Source organism: Cyprinodon tularosa, unplaced genomic scaffold (assembly GCF_016077235.1).
Source record: "Cyprinodon tularosa strain WSP-4 unplaced genomic scaffold, ASM1607723v1 ctg677, whole genome shotgun sequence".
In the NCBI taxonomy this organism is placed as follows: domain Eukaryota; kingdom Metazoa; phylum Chordata; class Actinopteri; order Cyprinodontiformes; family Cyprinodontidae; genus Cyprinodon; species Cyprinodon tularosa.
Genome location: NW_024039426.1, coordinates 181,959 through 202,932, shown reverse-complemented (window position 1 = coordinate 202,932; position 20,974 = coordinate 181,959). Strand labels below are relative to the sequence as shown.

Here is a 20,974-nt window from a genome sequence, read left to right as displayed (position 1 = left end):
GATTTAATTAAATATTTTGAAATTAAGTGACCACTGAGAACCCTCTGTCAGAAACTGTTATCCATTGGACCCCTTAGACTAAAAACATTTTGTTTATAACTTCTTCATCTGCTCATCTGAACATATTTAGTAAACAATTGTTTAGCAAAATAGAAAAATGTGTAACATTTTTACCCTTTTTTATGTTTCTAGAATGTACTTGCCTCACCGTGTCATTGAAGGGTCCTTTTGGGACAAATAGTTAAATGGGATTAAATAGAATTCAGTCACACAAAATCAAACATTGTAAGTTATAATAGATGACAAGGGAGGATAAGAAGTTACATACATGTCATAAATTATGTTAAAGTTAAATCATAGTGATGTTCTGTATCTGCTGTAGATAAGAGTAATTCTTGCTTCTTTATTATAAACTTACATAAATTGTTTCCTAAGGCTAAAGCTAATAGCTAGTCTGAGAAGGTCATAGACCAAAGCTGATATCTATTGTCTAAAACAAGCAATCTTAAAAACGTCACAGCAGTTTATCAAAACCCAGTTTTATTTATTTTTTAAGCTGTCATAACTTTTGTGTTAGGCTGTTATTTACAAAGCAAATGATAATTATTTACACAGTAAATGGAGGTAAGAGGCAATGGTCCCCCCAGGTAATAATAAAATTATAACTAAAACACGTCCTTAAGAACAAAAAAAATGTAGAGGATTTGAAAATTTAAGTGAACAATATTTTCTTATTTTTTTACCTTAATAAACATTTCCGTATCTCCTTATACATGTTTTTTTTTTTTTTTCTGGCGATCTTCCTCCTTGCTGGCTTCTGAAAATTTGTGACAATGATTAAAAATTCATAGGACATTATTCCCATAAACTGCCATGATGTTCTCCACGTTAGAGTTTTCTTCAAAACTTTGGTCTTCTTGGTTCAGCTAGAACCTGCTCTTAGCTTCAGACTCCTTGCTCAGCTACAGAAAAAAGATTTTTCTATATAAGATATTAACAGTTTTTAACAGTCCATAGCCTTGTATATGTAATATCTGATGCTTAGTTAATGGTCTTTTTCTTTAACTACACATTTGTTTCCAGGTTTGCACCACTGTAACATAATGGATCAACTTTTCACATTACTGTTTATCCCAAAACTTGGAAAACAGAATATCTACAAATTTTTAAATCCAACTCTTTCAATTTGGTTAATGTAAGAACTGCAATGTCTCTGCTCCATTCTGCAGTTCTTATGAAAAGCAGAAACTCAGCCACCTAAAACTAAACAGAATGCCTACATTTATTAGTTCCAGTAAGTAGTTTTTAATTCATTGTTTCAAGGGCAGTACAGAACCAGTTAAGGTAGCGGAATTTAAGGAATTTTAATTACAGAAAATATGATATTTGAACTTGGAAAACAAAGCATCGAGTCCTTTCTGCCACCTGACCATTTAAGCAACTCTGTCAAGATATTTTGTATGCATTTGTGCTTGGATGTATTGTCAAAGAAAAACAAAAGCGTAAAAAAAATTTCAATGAGTCTGAATTTTTCTGACTGTTTTGTACTTTTAAGTTAATTGGGCAAAGCTAGCTGAAACCAAACAATTCGAGCCTTGATATTCAAATAAAAAGCTGAAAGCTTTACTATCTTCTTTCAAAATTAAAGCTTTTTCCCAGTACACATCCAGAAATGATTTTCTGCTAATTGTCCTTCCAGCAGCTCATAGCAGCATGAAGCAGGGGGATAACAGCATTCTCCTTCGCAATAACCCCCAGGTTCTTATTCAAGTCATTATCAAGAATAAAGTGTGTTCTGACAGCATGTGTCTTTTTTAATGTCATTTAAATTTAGGGTTGTCTGCCTTTTGCGATGATGTTAGATCATGTTCCACCACAAAAAAATTAGCCACAGTTATCTGAATACAGGGAAATGTGCTCCATGCACAGCATATAGCCCTTTATTTTTTTCAGATCACTTCTTATTTGTATCTGAGAACTACAGCAGACAGACAGGGCTTCTCACTCAGAGTTATTTCATAATGCTCACCCATATTCAAAGAAGGGGATGATGGACTGTCACAGTTTTCCCTGCGTGCTCACTGTACGACCTAAACATGTTTACCCTGTAGAAATAGGGTACCGCCTGAGAAAGTGACAGATGTATTTTTCAAAGAGTTCACCGTATGCATCAGTGGCAGCTTTGATCTGGCTCTCAGCAGGTTTGGCTGACTGTGGAATGCACTGAAGGAGTCTTACAAAACAGGATAAAGCTCAGCTTCAGAGAATAGCTTTGCTTTTCTCTGAGCAGATTGAAAAAGAGCTGCACAGTAAAGCTCAATCTCACATCCTTGTGTATGTCACTTTTCCGCCTCTGCTTTCTCTCGTTTCATTGTCTGTTCCCTTCACTTTGCTTTTTCCACATCTTACTTTTCTCTCCCCTTCTTTCAATGGGCTGGGCACCTTCTTTATTTCCCTCTGACTCTTAAACTCCCTGTCTTATTAGCCCTGTCTCTTTCTAACCCCTTCTTTTCTGTTCTGTCGCACTCTTTCTGTCACTTGTTCAATGGCTCTGCTTACCTTTATTGTGTCGTCCCCATTCTCATAACCTAATCAACAGCATCTTATCACCTTGCTGCCAGATCCAATCAACCTTTACCGCCCTTACCTCTTTTGTAGGTGGACCCAGCCGGTGTGTTTGTTTTGCCTCCTGCAGCTGTGCAGGAGCTCCAACTAAGAGTCCAACCATGGCAGGCCGGCAGCCGCTTCCTGTATGTGAACGCTGTAGACATGGAGCAGCAGCGGCTGGTCGCTGCCTGGCTGCTGTGTCTCAATGTCCACCGTCCTGTACTGTCAAAGGTAGGAGGCCGTTTCTCTCGAATTTTAGAAAATAAATCATATGTTGGCTTTTTTTTACATTTACAAGTTTTAAGAAATGACTCGGACATTGTTAAATATGTTGGATGATGCAGTTTAACTACATGTATAATAAATACTACAGAACATATCCCATGAAATAACCTCCAACAAATGTTAAATAAAACATCTTAAGTAAATTCTAGAAATGAGGAAGGTTCTGTCTCTCTGACACTTAAACACAGATTTAAACATAGTTATGGTTAATTTGACTTATTATTAACTTTGAGTCATGTTTGAACTGATGCAGCTTGATTCGTGTTCCACTCACCCAATTTTGCAGTTCCTAAGTTATTTCCTTTTGCATTTGGTATGCAAAATATGTCAGGATTACCCAAAATGAGGTGGATGTTAAGAGGTTAACTTTAAAGGAAAGGCTTAATGTTGAAATGTTGATGTTTGTAGCCCTAACCCCAAAACCCTCCCAGTCCGCTCATCTGTTTGCTTTATTGGAACTGATTTGATATTTACCAGCTTTGCTCCCCCTTTTCTTTTGACTGGTGGCTCCGGCTTCAACAGCTGATATTTCTGCTTGGAGGCTGTTTGTTCTGTGGCGCAATCTGAACTTATTTTTGGTTCAAAATGTAATCCATAAGAAAATAAATCTTATTTGATATGGAGGCTATGCTTTTTTTTAATGGGGACAGGCAAGTTAAATAAAGTGGCCAAAAAAAAACAAATTATTTAGTTGAAAATATTTGGTTTTCCACCTATTTTGGCTCCTCCTCAGTTTTGGGCTTCGCCTCGTCTGACATAATGACAAGCTCTCATCCTCAACCAGAGAGGTTTTAAGAAAACAATCGGCATCACATTTGTTAGCCATTGTGAAAAGGGAGATCCACTGGTTCTTTTTCTTTAGGCAGTAGTCTTATAATAGTGATACAGAGAGAGAAGTTTTTAAAACCAAACTAGATAAGATATATCTGACTAAGCTGCCATACTTCTTATTATTAAATTTGAACAAAATTATAATTTTTGAATATCAAGTTTTAGTGTAAATAAACCCTGTGGTGTGTTAGCTGTTTTGAATTCTAATGTGTATATATATATATATATATATATATATATATATATATACAGTATATATATATATATATATATATATATATATATATATATATATATATATATATATATATATATATATATATATATATATATATAGGTCTGCAATAGAAATTAGGAAAAAGTGACAGTAATTGTTTTATATCATCAATCATCAGTTTGCAGACTATTGGCCATAGATCATGAAAAATCAACAGATTATACATTTCTCATCCAAGTCATTAATACATTTTGCACCATCTTCCTTATTGAATTTCACTTTGTGAGCACTTCTTAGCACCTTAGGCTCGAACAAAGGATATTTCATATATGGGTCAAACACTCATTCAATAGTAATACCGTTTAATAGAGTATAATTTGGCCTTTACAGAACTGCTTAAAAAGTAAAATATATATATGAAAAAATTATATCCAACTGGGATTTTTTAAAATGAATTTTTATCACAAATTTGGAGCTTTTGGGGGGCTTAAAAGCAAAAGGGATTACCCTGAAACTATTTGCACTGGCTCATTCACATGTTATGGCCCTTTTTTTAAATTTTCAGGATAATGGCCGATAATGAAAAACCAAAAGTCAATTTCTCGCACATATATGAACAGAAATCATTTTTCTGAAAACTGTGTCCATTTCTATTCTTTCAAATGTTTGTTGGCTTTTTTTTCCCCATGACTTAATGCATCAATATGGCATAGAGGTAATTACCCTGGTTCTGCTGTGGAGTAATGGAGGCCTCTGCTGATTTAATGGCAGCTATGAGTTCATCTGAATTGTTCGTTTTGGTGTTTTTGTTCCCCTTCACAATATTCTATTGATTTTGGTTCTGGAAAGGCACAGTACGGTCATGGTCATCAAACCAGCATTTATTAGTGTGATTCCAGTTAGAGCAGAGTCCTGCTGCAAAATAAAGTGTGAGTCGTTATAATCTTTATAGACCAATGAAGCTTAATCAGATATGGCTGCTTTGACTGTGGATTTTAAAAGACACAATGCATCAACTCCAGGAACTGACATGGGACTTCAAATCATCCTTGACTGTTGTAACTTCCCTCTGGTCCTCAAACATCTTAGATTTCAATAAAAATAAAAATATATTTTATCCTAATGACCCACACTGAGGGTCTATTTAAAGGTACACCTTTAGAAATGATTCAGTTCAGATTATAGGAATGAAGAGTTAGTCTTTAAATATTGTACTATTTGTAATTGATATTACATTAAGACATAAGGTAAGAGTTTATATTTATCAAATGAGTGAAAAAATAAATAATTTATTTCTTTATTTTTTTGTATTAATATCAATTTATTAGCTATACCTGTACATATTTAAACATTCTCATCTGCAGAGACTGATATGACTGATTTTACAGACTTCCTGCTCCAGATTCTTGTTCGTTTCTCTGCTGATTTTAGAATAAATATTTGCCTTTTTTTTCATCTCCCATGAGACAGTATGTGAAACGTGGTTGGTGTTGTTACTACAGCTGCTTCTTATGAATCTAAAATCTTTAATAAGGAATGTAATATTTTCTTATATATTTTGAATAATTCAAACAACAGGGACTACTGCTCTTTGTTTTTAATCTCGATGCGATTCTATACTGTAACCATGTTTCACTATGAAATTTAGTGACCAGTGAGTGTGACATAAACTGATGTGTACGTGGGTGTTTGCAGGCATTCGAAGTGTCCGTTCCAGTTGGTAATGGGCGTGGCAGCTCCAAAAAAATCACTTACACCAACCCTTACACCAGCACACGGACATTTCTGCTCCGCTCCGACCATCCCGACCTGCTCCAGTTCAGAGAGGATAAGTTCCAGGTGAGATAAGACGGGAGGCATTACACTTCTCTGCGCTTCATTAACACTGGAATCAATAGTTTGATTAAAGCCTTGACCAAAGCTCATCAGCTGCCTTCCACAGATAGTTTCTCTAGATTAAAGGATTAATCTTGTTAACATGCTGGGAATAATTTCAGCATTGTTGACGGTCCATGACATGAACTCCTAAAAGTGAAACATCAATCCTTGTTCCAGCAGAAGTCGATGTAGAATAGCTATTAAGTTTGTGACAAATTCTTTATTGATATGAAATGCAACAAAGACTGAGCTGCAGAGAAGCTAAAAGGGATGCTTTATTGGAGCTTTAGCCAGCAATTGCTACATGTGCAGTATTATGATCCTTCTCTCCCTCAACACCACTGATGCTGTATCACGTCTATTTACAAAATGAATACAATTAAAACACATGTTTCAATCAACAAATTGATTATCAAAAAATAATGATTTATTTAAAGCTATAGAGCATTTATAGATACAAAATTGCACCATCCACAACTAATGTCACCCAAAGAAAATCTGTGTATACAGCCTATATATATGTGTATATTTTATTGCAGCAGTTGGCGTAGGACTTAGGTCTGGTAGCTAGGATGGCTAAAAAAGAAGGTGTTTTTTGTGTCTGATGAACCATTTTTGTTAAGTTGGTCATATTTGTTTTTTCCTTAGCTTATTTAAAATGAGCCTTTATTAGTTTCATATAAAACGCCACAAGACTTTTATCTAAAACCTCCTGTTATTACAAATACTTTTTTTATGGAACGCAATCTACAGTAATAGGGTGCCCAGTGTTTTCAAAATTGTTGCAGGTGGTGGTAAGTCATAAAAATATATTTCCTTGGGGTCAGTCTCTAACAAGTTTGCATGTAAATTGCATCTCGTCATTCTAGTTTAGGTGACCCATTCTATAACCATCTCTTGCAGTCTTCCTTTTAGTTCCCGTGCGTTCCTTCTCTCTGTGCATTATTCCAGGAACACCTTTGATTTTTGTCTGGATTTTACATTATTTTAGTTTTGATATGTATATGTTAGGGTGAGCTTCTCTTTTTTGGTGCTATTTTTAAATTGTTCACAGATATCACCTCATATCTATGTCGCTTGGGTGATCTTTTATGTTAATTTTTATATAAGATAGGGTGGGTCAGAAAATTGGCCTGTGTGTCACATTAAATTATACCCCATAGAAACAAGGAATATCTAAAAGTTTCTGGGTATTGAGCTACTTCAAATGTAAAGTATGTTTTAAAGAGATGCTGTATTTTCTTTTTGTTTTACACTTGTGTTAACAAAATGACAAATAAAATCTGTCTAAAGTCTAAAAGTCTAAAAAATTTTGGATATGGGTAGGGATACCATTACGGAGTCCACTAGAAATTTCCTTTAATAAGCAACAACCATCTTTCCATTAGTGAACTCAAAGTTTTTTCTCCAATAAATTATGTTACGGTATCAAAACTAACTTATTTTAATCACTATTTTACATATTTTCCAGTTATACCAATAACATTTGCTGCATATATGTATAAGTTTTGGTACTAAATAAGAATGGATTGATTTTGAAACATTCATTGTTCAGTCCTCAGCTGTGACAAGTAGTTTGCTTGTTTGTTTTTCCGACAAGATTGAGAGAAATATTATGAAGCAGGTCTTTATGATGCTCTGTTGTCCTGTGGTCAGCTGCAGCTTCTCCTGCTGATTCATTCCCTTATTGAAATAAACATTTTACTTGCTGCCGTCATTTCCTTTTCATTTACTTTGGTGTGACAGAATAGTAAAGAAGCAAGACAAATGCAATATGTGAGACGCAATAGGAGCCAGTTGGCACATAAACATTTAAGGAGTCTTGCTGTGTTTGGCCTGAAGATGGTGCATCATTATAAATGAGGTGGGCAGAGTGGGAAGCTGCCTCTGTTTTTCCCTCCTTGCCTCTAAATCTCCAGGTATCTCATAAAGGATCTGCTGTCCCTGTTGCATTAAACAAAGAAGAAAATCTCCGTCTGATGTTACTGTCTTCCCAGTATCAGAACAACTTCAGAAAAAAATAAGTCAATAAATGATACTGGAAGGTTTTCGGGGGGAAAAAAATCTCTAAATTGTTCACAACTGGATTATTTATTTTATGCGGTTACTGAAAAAAAAACAGATAATGTCTGATAAAAATACCAAGAGAATACAAACAAAACCATCAAATTATTGCCTTGGAGGCTGTAAGCCTTGACAACAAAAACATCAGCACTTTCTCCCTTTAATTAGAGAGAATAATGAAAATTGCAGGCTTCCTGGAGAAACTGGTAATTTATAGAAAAAGGGTGAGAAGGAGAACCATATCAGAAAGTTATAACGAATGAGAAAGACTATTTTGTTTCTCCTTTCAGAGATGGCATTTGGAAATAGGTAGGAGCATTTCTTTGCTTACAGGAAAACAGTTAAGCTGTTTGTTTCTAACTCAAAACATATTTTCTAGTTTTAACCCAAAATAATGGCTATAATGACTGATGATGTAATGACTGTACAGAAACACTAGCTGAGATCTATGTAAATGTCAGGAGGGCTGAGCTGCATCTGAGAGCTGTTAGGTGTGACTGTATCAGTCAAACAGAAAGTCTCATTTTATTACATGATATACAACCTTTGCATTCTGACCAGTTTGTGCCTTTTGTCTTGTTTTTTTCCCCAGCATGAATGAATTCACAGCTAAGGACTCAAAACTTGAGTCATTATACTATACAGAAATAAAGTAAAAACACCTCTGTAATAATTCAAAAGAAAGAAAAAGATGTTTGTAACCATCTAAAATGCCTTGTAATACAAGAAAAGCTCATAAATCAAACAAATACAAATACATGTTCCTAAAAAAAAAAATCATTCTTTTTCTTACCTAAAGGCACGCTGTGTAACTCTTGGCAACTAGGGGCGCTAGTGTCACAGCGCTGTTGCAAAAGTAAAGACACAGTCAACTGGTGTAGGTACCAGATCTACCCGTCGCTGTATCTAAAGACTGATGAAGTTTTACCTGATGGACAGCAAAACTGACAAAATATGTTTAAGGTGAACAAAGTAACTGCAAGACCATGATATAAAGGGTGTCAACAACAACCGTTCGTTTTGTACAAGTAGAATAAATGTTGTTTCCTTTGTCTAAAATCTCTACAAAAGTCATTTTCACAATGTTTTATTTGTCCTTCCCTGCCCATAGATCCTAATAAAAAGAATAAAAATAAACTGAGACTTTTTGTGTCACCTTGTTAAATGGCAGAGCTCAGTCTGTCTTAGAATGCAGTAGCCTACTTGCCTTCAAGACTGAGAAGGATTATTTTCTACTTTCGGCTAATTTAGATAGCCGATGAAATGTAAAATAATAGCAAATATGGGTAATAATATGTTTAGACTCCGTAAGAGATCTGATTCTTAAGAAACGGGTGCAATACAGTTTGTCCAAGTGGAGTTGCCATATGATTACGTCATGAGAAGGGGCAGGGCCCCGAGCAGATCTGGTACCTATACCGGCCAGCCTTGTGTGTCTTTAGAGGTTTCTTGCACAGCAGATTTTAATGACTGCTGATTAACAGGCTTTTGCTGAACTGCAAAATCAAAATCAGCTGTGCTGAAGCAGGGAAAATTCAAAATCCTGCAGGACAGCAGCCCTCGAGGACCAACTTTGGGCACGCCTGCTAGCTCTACACATGTAAAAACAGCCGCTCCGCCAATGACAAAAAAAAAAAAAAAAAAAAAAAATCAACAAAGCAGTATCATGGGCTTAAAAATTATCACTACCATGTTCTATTGGTTTTGTTTCATGAAAAGTAGGAATCAGTCTTTTGCACAGAATGCCTGAGATTAACACATCCAGGCTGTGGAGTTGTCTTTCTCTGATCGTATTTTTCTCCTACTAAACATCGAAAATATTTAAAAACATACGACGGTATACTACAAGCAAACGCTACTGCTTTCCAGAGAGCACCGCCGGGGCAAGCTGGACCGGGCTGCTCAACCAATTGTTAACATCCCAGTGTAATAATAAAGCTGAAGAAAGAGAATTGGTTTTGCATTCGGCTTCTTCTTTCAGCCTACACCAATGAACTAACTCCTTTACATGATCGACTTTTGTTTTTCCTCACGTACGACCCCTTTCACGTGTTCTCTTTTAAGCCTCTTTTCCTTGCGTCAGCCATGACCAGTAGTCGAGCAGGTGGAAATATAGTAGAGCAAAAGCCTAAGCTCTATGACTTTATAAGAGCCTGCGGCCATAAAACGGTACGTTCGTCCAGGTCACATGACCTGGCCAGTGACGGTACATCATCTCCCAAGTTACATAGGCGGTAAATTAAGAGGAGAGCCCCTCTCGTAGCATTGATGGTGTCAAGCGCCGTATTTTGGCCTGAGGAATCATTTAAAGTAACTGATATGCGTCGATTCTTTAGGTCGCAAAGTTCACAGTGTGCCTTAAGCAATCAAAATCTTACATTGTTGTGTCTGAAGTTGACATCATATTAATGCTGTAATTGTATACATTGACTTGAAATGATTTTTCTCTTTTTTCTCTCATAATGACTGTTTTTCACATGGTTTAATAAATTGTGGCTTTTTTTCTGGTTTGATTCTGGCTAGAAACCAGCCTTTCTCTTTATGGCAGATACTGCATCATTTATGGAAATTGTTTGGTTTCATAATGTGAACCCAGATTTCCCAAACATCCTCTGTAGCATTGTAGTAGGGCTGTTCTAGAAGCTCTATGTTCTGCTGTATCCATTATTCAGAGTCTTGTTAAAACACCCATTGCAATATTCCAGTTACTCTGAGCAACAGAAGATACTTTCTTTGTCAATATAAGCCTTACTGTATATAGGTTTATTTACAACAGTACCAACAGCAAAACAAAACCTCAGCATAGTGATGCCACCACCGTGCTTGACAGATGATTCCTATTGCTCTAAACCAACCACCTATTTCAATCCTCTGTACTGCTAAATTATAATAAAAGATTCAACGGCACTTTCCATGTTTTTCTATCTGTTGCCCTCTCAGTAGTTTGAGATTTAAAGCATCAACTTCTACAAACAGTTATTGCTGAATTGGTCAAGGTTTTCCTTTGACACCGAAAGAAGATTATAAGTATGTCTCTGGAGTCGGCCGTGATTCTTTCATGCTTGTTTTTGAACAGAGGGTTTCTGTTGTTTTATTGGGTAACAGCCTTTAAGTCTGTGTTGATGTGCCGGGATTGAGCCTCTGTGGTTTCTGTGTTGTTCTTAAACAATAACCAGTAAAAGCAATTCCAAAAATAAAGCCCAAAATAAGAAAGATGTTTATAGGGTTGATGACGAACTGGATGTAAGGTTGTAGTAATATTATCTGTAAGTCTATGGATAAGTTAATAAAAAATAAGGACTATTTGGCATATTTAAAAGTAGCTGTAAAGTGCAGTAAATAATGGTTTATCCAACATGCAATTGTCGTTTGGTACATCCCTTTTTGCATATTGTATACATGTAAAAAAGTATTAATACTAAGCTTTTATTGGAACGGTGAAGAGAATATGTTTGCTATTTTTACTGTGTCCAGGTTGGAGGAGGAGAAAGTTACCCCATCGGTTTACGGTTTGCTCCCACCCAGAGTCCAGGCTCGGCGGAGATCCTGGTTTACGTCAATAACTTGGAGGAGAAAACCGAGGAGACTTTCTGCGTAAAAGTCAACTATTCTTGAGCATCTGTATGTAAATGCTGCTGTGATGGAGCAATATAAATCCCAGCATTTTATAAAAGCATTTGTTTTTCATTATTTCTTTGTATGAAGCTTGTAGTTTTGTATTTTGTAAATAAGCTAAATAAAAGTATTGATTGCTTATTGAATTAATTTTTTTTTTACAGCCGCATTTTTTTCACAATAAAAGATTAGAGCACACGCAAATTTGAAAGTTTGTAGAAATTAATAACAAAAAAAAAAGAGTGATTAAAGGAATATGTAGGCTTGTTTTTTTGACTCATCAGATAACACCGACGTTCCGATTTAATCAAGCTGCCAAGGCTGAGCTGTCCACAGAATAATGTCCAGGAAATGCTTGACGGTACAAACCATCCAGATTGGAATATCAGGGTGAAAGCAGACATCACCTGATGGCTGGGTTTTCATCTAAACTCTCAACCTTCACGTCTCCCCACCTTCTAAACAACTTACTCTCATCACCGTCGTTATTAGGAGCCCAGCTGTAATGAGGTATGATTTTATTTAGCGAGGCGCACATCTCTACACAGTGCCCTCATTAACACAAGCACCCTTTTAAGCCCTCCACGCTCTCCTGCTGCTTGCTGCACTCTGTGTTTCCCTGTTTGAGGAGCTTGGAGACAGAGAGAGAGAAGGCCATGCATATTGTGTTATATAACTCTGAGTTACACAATCCTTCCTCCTACTCCCCCTGCTCTCCCTCCCCTGCTCGCTTTCAGTCTCATTAGAATGCAGGCAGCAAAATAAGCCTCAGCACAGCAGCAGAGACAAATAAAACAAAGATAGTCACTAAGCCTGGTTCATCCTATAAAGGCCTTATTGTCTTTAGATCTTTAATTTCAACGTGCAAATAGACAAAGTTTGACTCACTTTATCTGTGAAGATGTCACTGCACTGGCCAGGTTTGCTTATCGGCAGCTAAAATCTTAATGCTGCTCATCAATTGATTCCTTTTGTTCATGATGGGTGAATCATTTCTTGCATAATCCCTTTTCACAAAAATAAAAGGTTCAGATTCTGAACAAAAATGTTCAAATTAAAGCACAATAAAAAGCAAATATGACTTTTAAACAACTTCGCCTATTGCACATTTTTTCCATCTTCACTGGTTTCTAAAATGATTTAAATCTAACCTTAACTGTACAAACGCCACAAAAGATTCTCAGTTATTAATTATTAAAGAAGCACGAAGCAAATGGAAAAATATGTGTCTGAATAACTAAGTGCTCCTTGTACACATTTTATAAACTAAAAGCACAACTTTCAAACTGATTCTTTTCCCTCTTTTTGGAGCAAGAGAATCAATTATCAGAATTTTAGGTTTCATATATGATCTGTAAATTTTAATAATATTATTAAACCACTATACTATTCATGGCCTTTATTTGTAACACTGTCGTTAGCATTTTTTTGTCAGTGATAAGTACTTTTATTGTGTGTTAATGTATTATGAAAACAGAACTCTATCCTTACTTCAACCATTTGGTCTTCAAATGCTTTTCAACATTTCCATATCCAGCTCCAGTTAGAAACTAAAGGATAAAACTTTGCTCCATTTTGCTTCCTGCAATCTGCTGAAAGTATTGTAGCTCAGGCACTTCCTGATATATATAAGGAAAAAAACTCTTTATGTTCTCCCATGCTTTTACCTCTGACTTAATGCTAAACGTTTCAGTAAAGTGAAAACAGGAACCTCTGAGTCTGATTTAATTCCATAAGAGCGTCCGCATGGAAAACTGCAATTGATATTATTGGTGCACTAATTGAAAAAAAACTGGATTATTGAGTTTCTGTCTTGCTAGTTACTTTTCGCGGCCAATCAAGGTTAAAATGTTATATTCCAGTAATCCACAAATTTTGCTACCTATTGACCACATTTTGTCTTTCTATGAAAGATCAAACACTGTTATAGTCTAAGCTGTGTTTATGCTTGACTACCTTGTGGTTGGACTTGAGCTCTATGTCAAGTTCTTCCCTTTTTCAGGTAAATTAACCCACAGTGCTGTAGCTTTGATTTGAATATAATACTCTTGTTTTGTCCAACATGTCCTCTTATCTTGTGTGAAACCCCTGCCTGCTGTGGACCTTGCAGAGGTCCTGAGTGTGAGCTGTATGCTTGTTCTCCCAGCGAGGGGCAGAGTTGTTCTGACACCTTATTAGCAGAGGCAGCCTAGTTGTTGTCCGTTCCTCCTGGAGAAGCACGGACGTCCGCCTCAACAGCTCCCAGTGTCTGCTCACCTTGTTAGTTTGGTTAGACGGCTGCTGTCTAGCTGTCCATCGGAGAGGCTGCCTTGATATTTGCTTCCTGTTGTTGGGCTGATTTGAAGAAAAACATGACTACACGCTGCAATCTGTGTTCACAATCATCTTCTTTGTTTGCAGTGGTTCCCGACCTCAGCCTTGTGAGTGGGCACATGTCTCTGAAAGCACACAGCAACATATCAGCGCATCAAAGAGCTTTGCAAGTGAAGGAATATGCAACCTAGCAACCAGCCCTCCTCCTCCTCATGTACAGTGCACCGCTGGTTCAGATTATCAGCGTGGCTGAGAGGAGAATGTTTATAATATTCAGGCTGAACACTTGAAACTTGAAGGACACGTTGCTGCTGAGGAGTTATGCCATTTCTGTTACCGACAAGTTTGAAGGAACATTCACAGCTCAGATGAAGTGTGAGAAGGAGCTGTTAATAAACTGCAATTCATTTACCTTGTTACCCATCTCAGCAGGATCCTCTCTATCAGCCACAACTGATCTGGATGAGGGAGCGCCGCTGTTCCTGTCACTTTATTTAGCATCAAAATTGATCTCAGTAGATGGCAGCTTCACACACACACAGCAAATTCCCAACTCTTATCCACCCATCTTTGCTCTGAGGCTGTTAAAAATTTAATTGGGAGGAATTATCTCTATTCTGATATTATCACTACAGACAAGTATAACCAATAATCTTCTCCCCTCAGTCCTTCATTGTGTTTTCACCATAAATTAAAATATTTGTGCCTATACCTCTCCCAGTGATTCTTTATTCTGAATTGTGCACAAATATACCAGAAGGGCCACAATTTTGATTTGCTTCTGTCAGTTTAAGTGATTTAGATTATCAATCAAATTTTGTTCTCAACTACGGGTCGCTCGACTAAATTCAAGGAGAGTTTGTTTAAATGTTTATTTAATTTTTAGAGGGACAGATATCAAACCAAACTTTTCCTTGTAAAAAAAAAAAAAAACAAAGCTTCTGCTTTAATCAATGAATCAGTTAAATGGGAACTGGCGTGCAGTGGTGCACATTTTGCATGACCACAGACGGATCATGGCAGCAGTGGAAGGGGTGAAAATAAGCCGGAATTGTCCGGTACTGTGCTTAAATCTGAAAAACTCAGCTCTTCTAGCTGCACTTCTGCAGAAATGCGTCTTTGCATGAATCTGCACTTTACACTTCACACAGATGGTTCACTCTCAGCAGACTGGCTCTTCCTACAGTACTCTCGCTACTTAATAAAATATATGCTGATCATCTTCTGCCAAGACTAAAATACAGTATCCTTTTGTCTAACTTTCAGGATTTTTCTTCCAGATCACAAGCGGTGATGCAAAAACGTCTTTAATTTCAACCAAAAGGAATCCCTGAATTATATCCAATGCAAATATATTTAATTGCATTCTGTTTATTTTTGGACAAAGACCCAGGTGAAAGGGTACATAGATCTTTGGATATTTCTCTCTCTTAGTTATTTTTTCTATCAATTTGAATATTTCAACATTTTAGTTAACGTATTGAAATTTTGTTCCAGATTCCCATGGTATTATAAGGCTATTACGTAGATTCTCTGTGTATTTTTTTATTTTTATGTCAGACTCCTATGAATTTAAAGCTACAGTGTGTAATTTTTAGCGACATCTAACGTCCAGACTGCAGACCGCAGCAACATGAACATCTCCCCCCCACCGCTTCTCCCCCCCAACAGTACGGCGAGTGTTACGGGACAAAATGTCTTCCACGACGTCCGCATCACCTACCTTCTCAAGTGATGAGGTTTGTTTACATAGATAATTTTACAGATAGTATTCTCAGGCATAATACTGCCATCTATTGTTCAGTACCGTCTCAGTTCATATCTCTCAACTTGTCGTAGTTACTTTCGAGCATAATGGGCGATCTCGCAATCGCTAGTTTGTTGGCTCTGCGCTGCCGTAGAGCAAAGATGTCTGCCTCCATGGCTGCGAGACCCGCTCCTATGTAATTATAAATAACGAATTCTAAGTCAACGCAAATATTAAGGTTAAGAGGCTGAGCTCGTAGATGATGATAAATAACATAGTTATGTATAATATATTACATTTCTGACTGTATATCCCTGTAATTATTACACACTGTAGCTTTAAATCTACTTTGAGCCCTGAGCAGCAGTAACCAAGGGTTGCCAAAGTGGAAAGAAGAATGTTTGTAATTTTTGGAGTAATAATGTCTGATATTTCTGTGTGTAATGCATAATTCCTAGTAGATCAACAAGTGTTTGCTTTTGAATGGAAATATTGTACTGTATAGTATGTCTAAAACCATTCCTTTATTTTAAGTTTTGTTAGCTTGTTTGTCTGCTATATTAACCAATATGACGTGTTGAACTAGATCTGCTATTTATACAGCTTTAGTGACACACTTTTGTATAAAATAGGGCATTAATTCATAAAAAAGTTTATTTGAAATCTATAAATCAAAGTTTTCTGCCTAACAGGAATTATGAACTGCATGGCAACATTCTATACCCAGCTATTGTAGTGTCTAAGCAAGAGCTGTCAGTCTGGTAAATAATCTGGTTGTTATTTTAAACTGTAAAAGTTACTTGTTTTATGAATTGCAACATAAAACTAGACTAAAACCTTTTTGAGTTTTAGTTGACTAAAACCGACTAAAATTATTACACATAGTAATAGCTAAAATGTGGCTAAAACTAATAGTTTTCATCCTGAAGATGAGAACTAAGACTAAATCTAAGATGGCTGTCAAAAACAAAACAGCATCTAACCATATACAGTGTATACAGTATTTAAGCACATAATCGCCAAATCAGACTAGAATATCCAGGTGGCAAGACATTTCATCGCAGCGCTGGGATGAAATGTCTTTTAAGGAGGGAAGAGGAGCCGTATTGCAGTATTGATAAGAAAGGCAAAGCTGAAACAAACTGGCTCAAATAAGGAACGTGGACATGGTGAAAATGTTGGAGCTAAAAAAGGCTGCAAAAGATTTAAAATGGGTGATTGTTCAACTAATAGATAAATAGTAAATAAGATTCAGCTACAGTATAGCAAAGTATATTTGTAATATGCACTGACATCGTTCTCTAATAGTTAGTGTAACTATTGACTGAAAAAACAACATAAGGTGGTACTTTAAGGATTCGACATGGGATTTACAAACCAGTGCTTGATACACTTGTCAGATTTGTAATAATACAAAAAAAATGTCAATACTTTTATCCTTTACTATTGAAGTCACAGTTATGCACTATCTGGTCTTTCATATAGAATGAAATAGATGTTTTTGGTTAAAACAGGACAAAACGGTTCAAGTCATTGACGCCCTTGATTTTTAAAGCTACAGATGCTTTTAAATAATATCACATTATATACTCCGAACACTTAACTTGTTGGCTTACAAATAAGTTTGTTTGAAAACGAAAATATTAAAGGGTTTTACTTCATTATAGAACATGATTCTGCTTCAGTCAATGTTATTCACCTGCAGACCTTTAATCCCTCCGTCATAGAGGATTCTCAGCTTCCTCCTTTTAGTTTAAATTGATGGTTTATTGGTGGGGGAAAATCTAAAATATGCTGCACAGTGACAAAATACCAGGAAAATCCCTGACTTAAGTCTTTTCAATAAAAAAAAAATGTATCCTTAATGTTTATATTTGAAGCGTTTAACAAAAATAAAAAAGACATAATAAAAAAATGGTGACTAATGAAACCAAATCATTCTCCAACAGAAAACAAGAACTTTGTTCCAACTTTACTAAATTATTGAGGCACTACTGCAGCAAACTGTTTATTAGCAGTAAACATTTATGTAATATTTTCTAAAACTAATGGGAAAACTAACTTGCTGTTTTCTCTTATTTTTCTCATTTCTGTTCTTGGTGTTGCTGTTTAAAGATCCCAGACCCATTATCATATGCAAAGCCATGTCCAGCTGTGCCACAGGGCATTTTAATATAACCTGCTGATATGATGCTTAGTTTTTCAGAGAGAATCAAGAACCAACGAAAAAACATCACTTTCGATTACTGTAGCTTGATCAATATTATACATTTGCATGCAATAGATGATCCAATTGGTTTTTAGGTGTTGCCCTGTTTGTTAGTTTATTTTTGTATGTGTGTTATTCCATCCTGCTCTGATGTGTGGTTCCTTGTAGCCACCCCCTTCATTTATATTTTATCTATGTCAAACAAAATTGTGCTTGATTTTGCCTTTGATGTATGAAATAAAACTCCAGCATTTGATACATCAATGAAACTGACAGCTCCTTAAGCTGGTTGAGGGTTTTCTGTTGCAACAGAGTTAATGTCGCATTGAAAACACAATGCAGTGATTCACAGGTTGTTGAGTGCTCGGCAATATCTGAATGGGGGGGTATGTTCCAGGGTAATCATGCTGCCCGATACATCAGTGTCAGTCATGCATATTGATGCTGGCACAGTAAGCAGCAAACTTTAAACACCATTAGATAGAAGCTGATGCTTTTGAAGCTCTACTTTTGCAGAACTTTCTCGGACTGCTGCAGTGCCTCCTGCTGTGATAGTCCAGTGGTCTCATGGAGGGCAATGGAAAATTAGTTCTCATGAAGCTGTGCTTTTGTAAGTAGTCTGCTCACTGCCCATTGAGTTCATGGGTCCTTCTCTGCAGACATTACAGGTTTCCTTTACTTGAAAACTATTAAAACTGTTTCACAGGGTGCATAACTTAGAGATAGCAGATAAAAGAAAACTTTTTTTTATGTGCGATAAGGGAATAACCCAAATTAATGGGTTTAATTTCTGTTTTAAGTATGAAGAGTCCAGTGAGCAATAAATTAAAAATACTTTATTTTTTAAACTGTTGAAACATTGCATAGCTTATTAGTCAATTGCCTGTCACTTTGTATTCCCCTGATTCTTTGCAATGCTGGTTATTTTGTGAGTAGCTTCTAAGATTGACAGGTGATGGCTCGACTTTGCACTACTGCTGAAGAAGCACAGCCCCAAGGAGGATGCCCCAGGAATGGGTAGCAGATGACTTAAGCTGTTCTGTGAAAGACTGAAGGTCAATTTAAACCCTGAAGACACAGAATCCGAATTTGCGTCCGATACGACAGGCAATAATGTCGATGAGATTGTGGTGTTCAGCACTCATTGAAAGTCGATGGGGATGATCGCACTGGCCTGATATTACGCATGGGGGCTCTTGTAGGTCTGACTTAGTCCCCAGGCCCAGCTTAGTTGGACTATGTTGCAATTTAGTGGCCATTTCATGGGTCTGACAGGAAGAGAGACAAGGATACTAAGTAAAACACATCCGCTTTGTTGGAAATTACAAAAAAAACTATTAATTGCGTGAGGAAAGAGTCCGTTTTGGACTCACACATCATGTATATGCTAAGTAGGTCAGACAATGAATGGAACATAAAAAATATGATACTTTACCCATGATAGGAGTTCAGGAGGACAGAAAATGGATAATTTAGTGATCCTCCCTAAAACAATGAGGGACAGACAGCAAGTTTATCAATTTCCTCAAAACAAAATAACCTCAGGAGGAGGAAAAAATGGATATAGTAAATCAGTGATCCTCTTTTAGTCTAAAAAAAAACAAAATAATAACAAGAAGCCATTGTTGATGTCACCATCCGGGCCAAATATTGGTGCTAACTTTCGATAATTTACGCTGCTTCCTGGTGTTTGATTCAAGAAGACTCAATGTTTGAACTTAGTTGACTCTAAACTCTGACCCGACCAAGGTAAGTTTTCAGGGTCAGTTGCCATAGTAACTGAATCAGAGCGAAAGTGGAGTGAAATCCAAATGACAACAACATTACGCTGATGATTTTTAGACAAGAAACAGAGAAAGATGTGTGCCACCAGTATTTTTCCTCTCTTCAAGAAATTATGGAAAATAAAACATAAATCACATTTACAATCAAAGTAAGGGCCTCACAGAGTAATAAAAGAAAGTAAAAAAGTTAACTTACCACTGCTGAATTATTTTTGATTGTGACAGATCTTTACTTTGCTTTGGTATGATTATTACTATATTAAGCAATGCTATAAATTAAATCACAAGAAGGTAGCAGTTTAGTTTCCTGTGTATCTAAACTGTAGCTTTGTAAATTAGTGGAATCTGCTTTGATCTTTTCTTAATAATCTGGGGCCAACTGATTTTTTTTTAAAGTGAATAATGATGCTTTACTGTGTGCAAACTATTTATGGATTCTCGCCTTTTAAAAGACCCCAACTTAAAAATTTTAGAAAAAAACAAACAGCTGTGAAACATGTCCATGGTAATCTCCTTGTTTTACATGTCCTTGAATACTTTTTTGACCCTGCCATTTTCCTTTGTTATTAAATTTGATCAGGGTTATAAGCTAAGACTAAACTGCAAGTGCAAATTAGCTCAAGGTGAAAAAGGAAAGGGTGAATCTCAGAGGGAGGCGAGTAAGAATAAAAGCTCTTGCGGAAAGATTGATTTTTTCCTCCCCCTCTGGCTTTAAGGCCATAGTTCTGTTAGAAAGTAAAAACTTCCATTACCGGCCGCTTGCTTTGGATGCTGGAAAACATAATTCTAGCAGCCATAAAATACATCCAATCCTATGATAAACCAATATAACATTGTGGCACAGGGCTCCCTTAAGGATTTTATGACAGACACAGTTACATAAAGTGCATGGTGATGAGAGATGAAGAACTGGGCAATCATTCTTTCAGTTTGCACGAGTATTTCAGCTCCAGGGATTTAAATATATACATCCTAATGCATCCATCCAGGCGTTCAGAGACAGTCAAGTTTTGCAGCAATGGGTCCAAAAGAAAAAAAAAAAGGATTAGACTGAAAACATAACTGATAAAAGATAAATACATATGATCTTTGGGGTATCACTTTGTAGGAATTTGTATTGCTTTAAATGCTTACAGCTCCTAACATACTACATTTTGTTTAAAAATTAGCCATTTATTTCATTTTATAGTGTTTAATTATGCATCCACAATTTGATCCGATCTTAGAGGCACATACATCTGATTAAACTTATAAAACATGTCCAATAAATACAAATAAGCTTGTTTAAAGGGCTTTTAGGCCTTGCAGTGGTATTCTGGAATTTTGTTTAAACTCTTAACATATGTATACTTAACCAAGCTGTGCTCCTTAGGCAAAGACTAAAAGGACACAGCTATTTAAAGAAATCTAACAACAGAAAGGAC

General features: G+C 36.3%; 1 protein-coding gene and 1 long non-coding RNA gene across 2 annotated transcripts in view; one reads left to right on the top strand and one right to left on the bottom strand.

Annotated features, from left to right (window-relative positions):
* nphp4 (nephronophthisis 4) overlaps positions 1 to 12,526 on the top strand; it is a 259,600-nt gene extending 247,074 nt beyond the window's left edge. Inside the window, exons 27-29 of the mRNA XM_038267561.1 lie at positions 2,659 to 2,838; positions 5,636 to 5,779; positions 11,357 to 12,526. Of these exons, the coding sequence (XP_038123489.1) occupies positions 2,659 to 2,838; positions 5,636 to 5,779; positions 11,357 to 11,497 (465 nt within the window). The 3' untranslated portion in view covers positions 11,498 to 12,526. The remainder of the gene's footprint in view (positions 1 to 2,658; positions 2,839 to 5,635; positions 5,780 to 11,356) is intronic.
* LOC119771521 lies at positions 743 to 3,307 on the bottom strand. Its single transcript, XR_005279153.1, has 3 exons — positions 3,167 to 3,307; positions 2,648 to 2,829; positions 743 to 817 (listed from the first exon to the last, which is right to left on the bottom strand). It is a non-coding gene; the product is annotated as an uncharacterized LOC119771521 (long non-coding RNA).
* Positions 12,527 to 20,974: the final 8,448 nt, after the last annotated feature.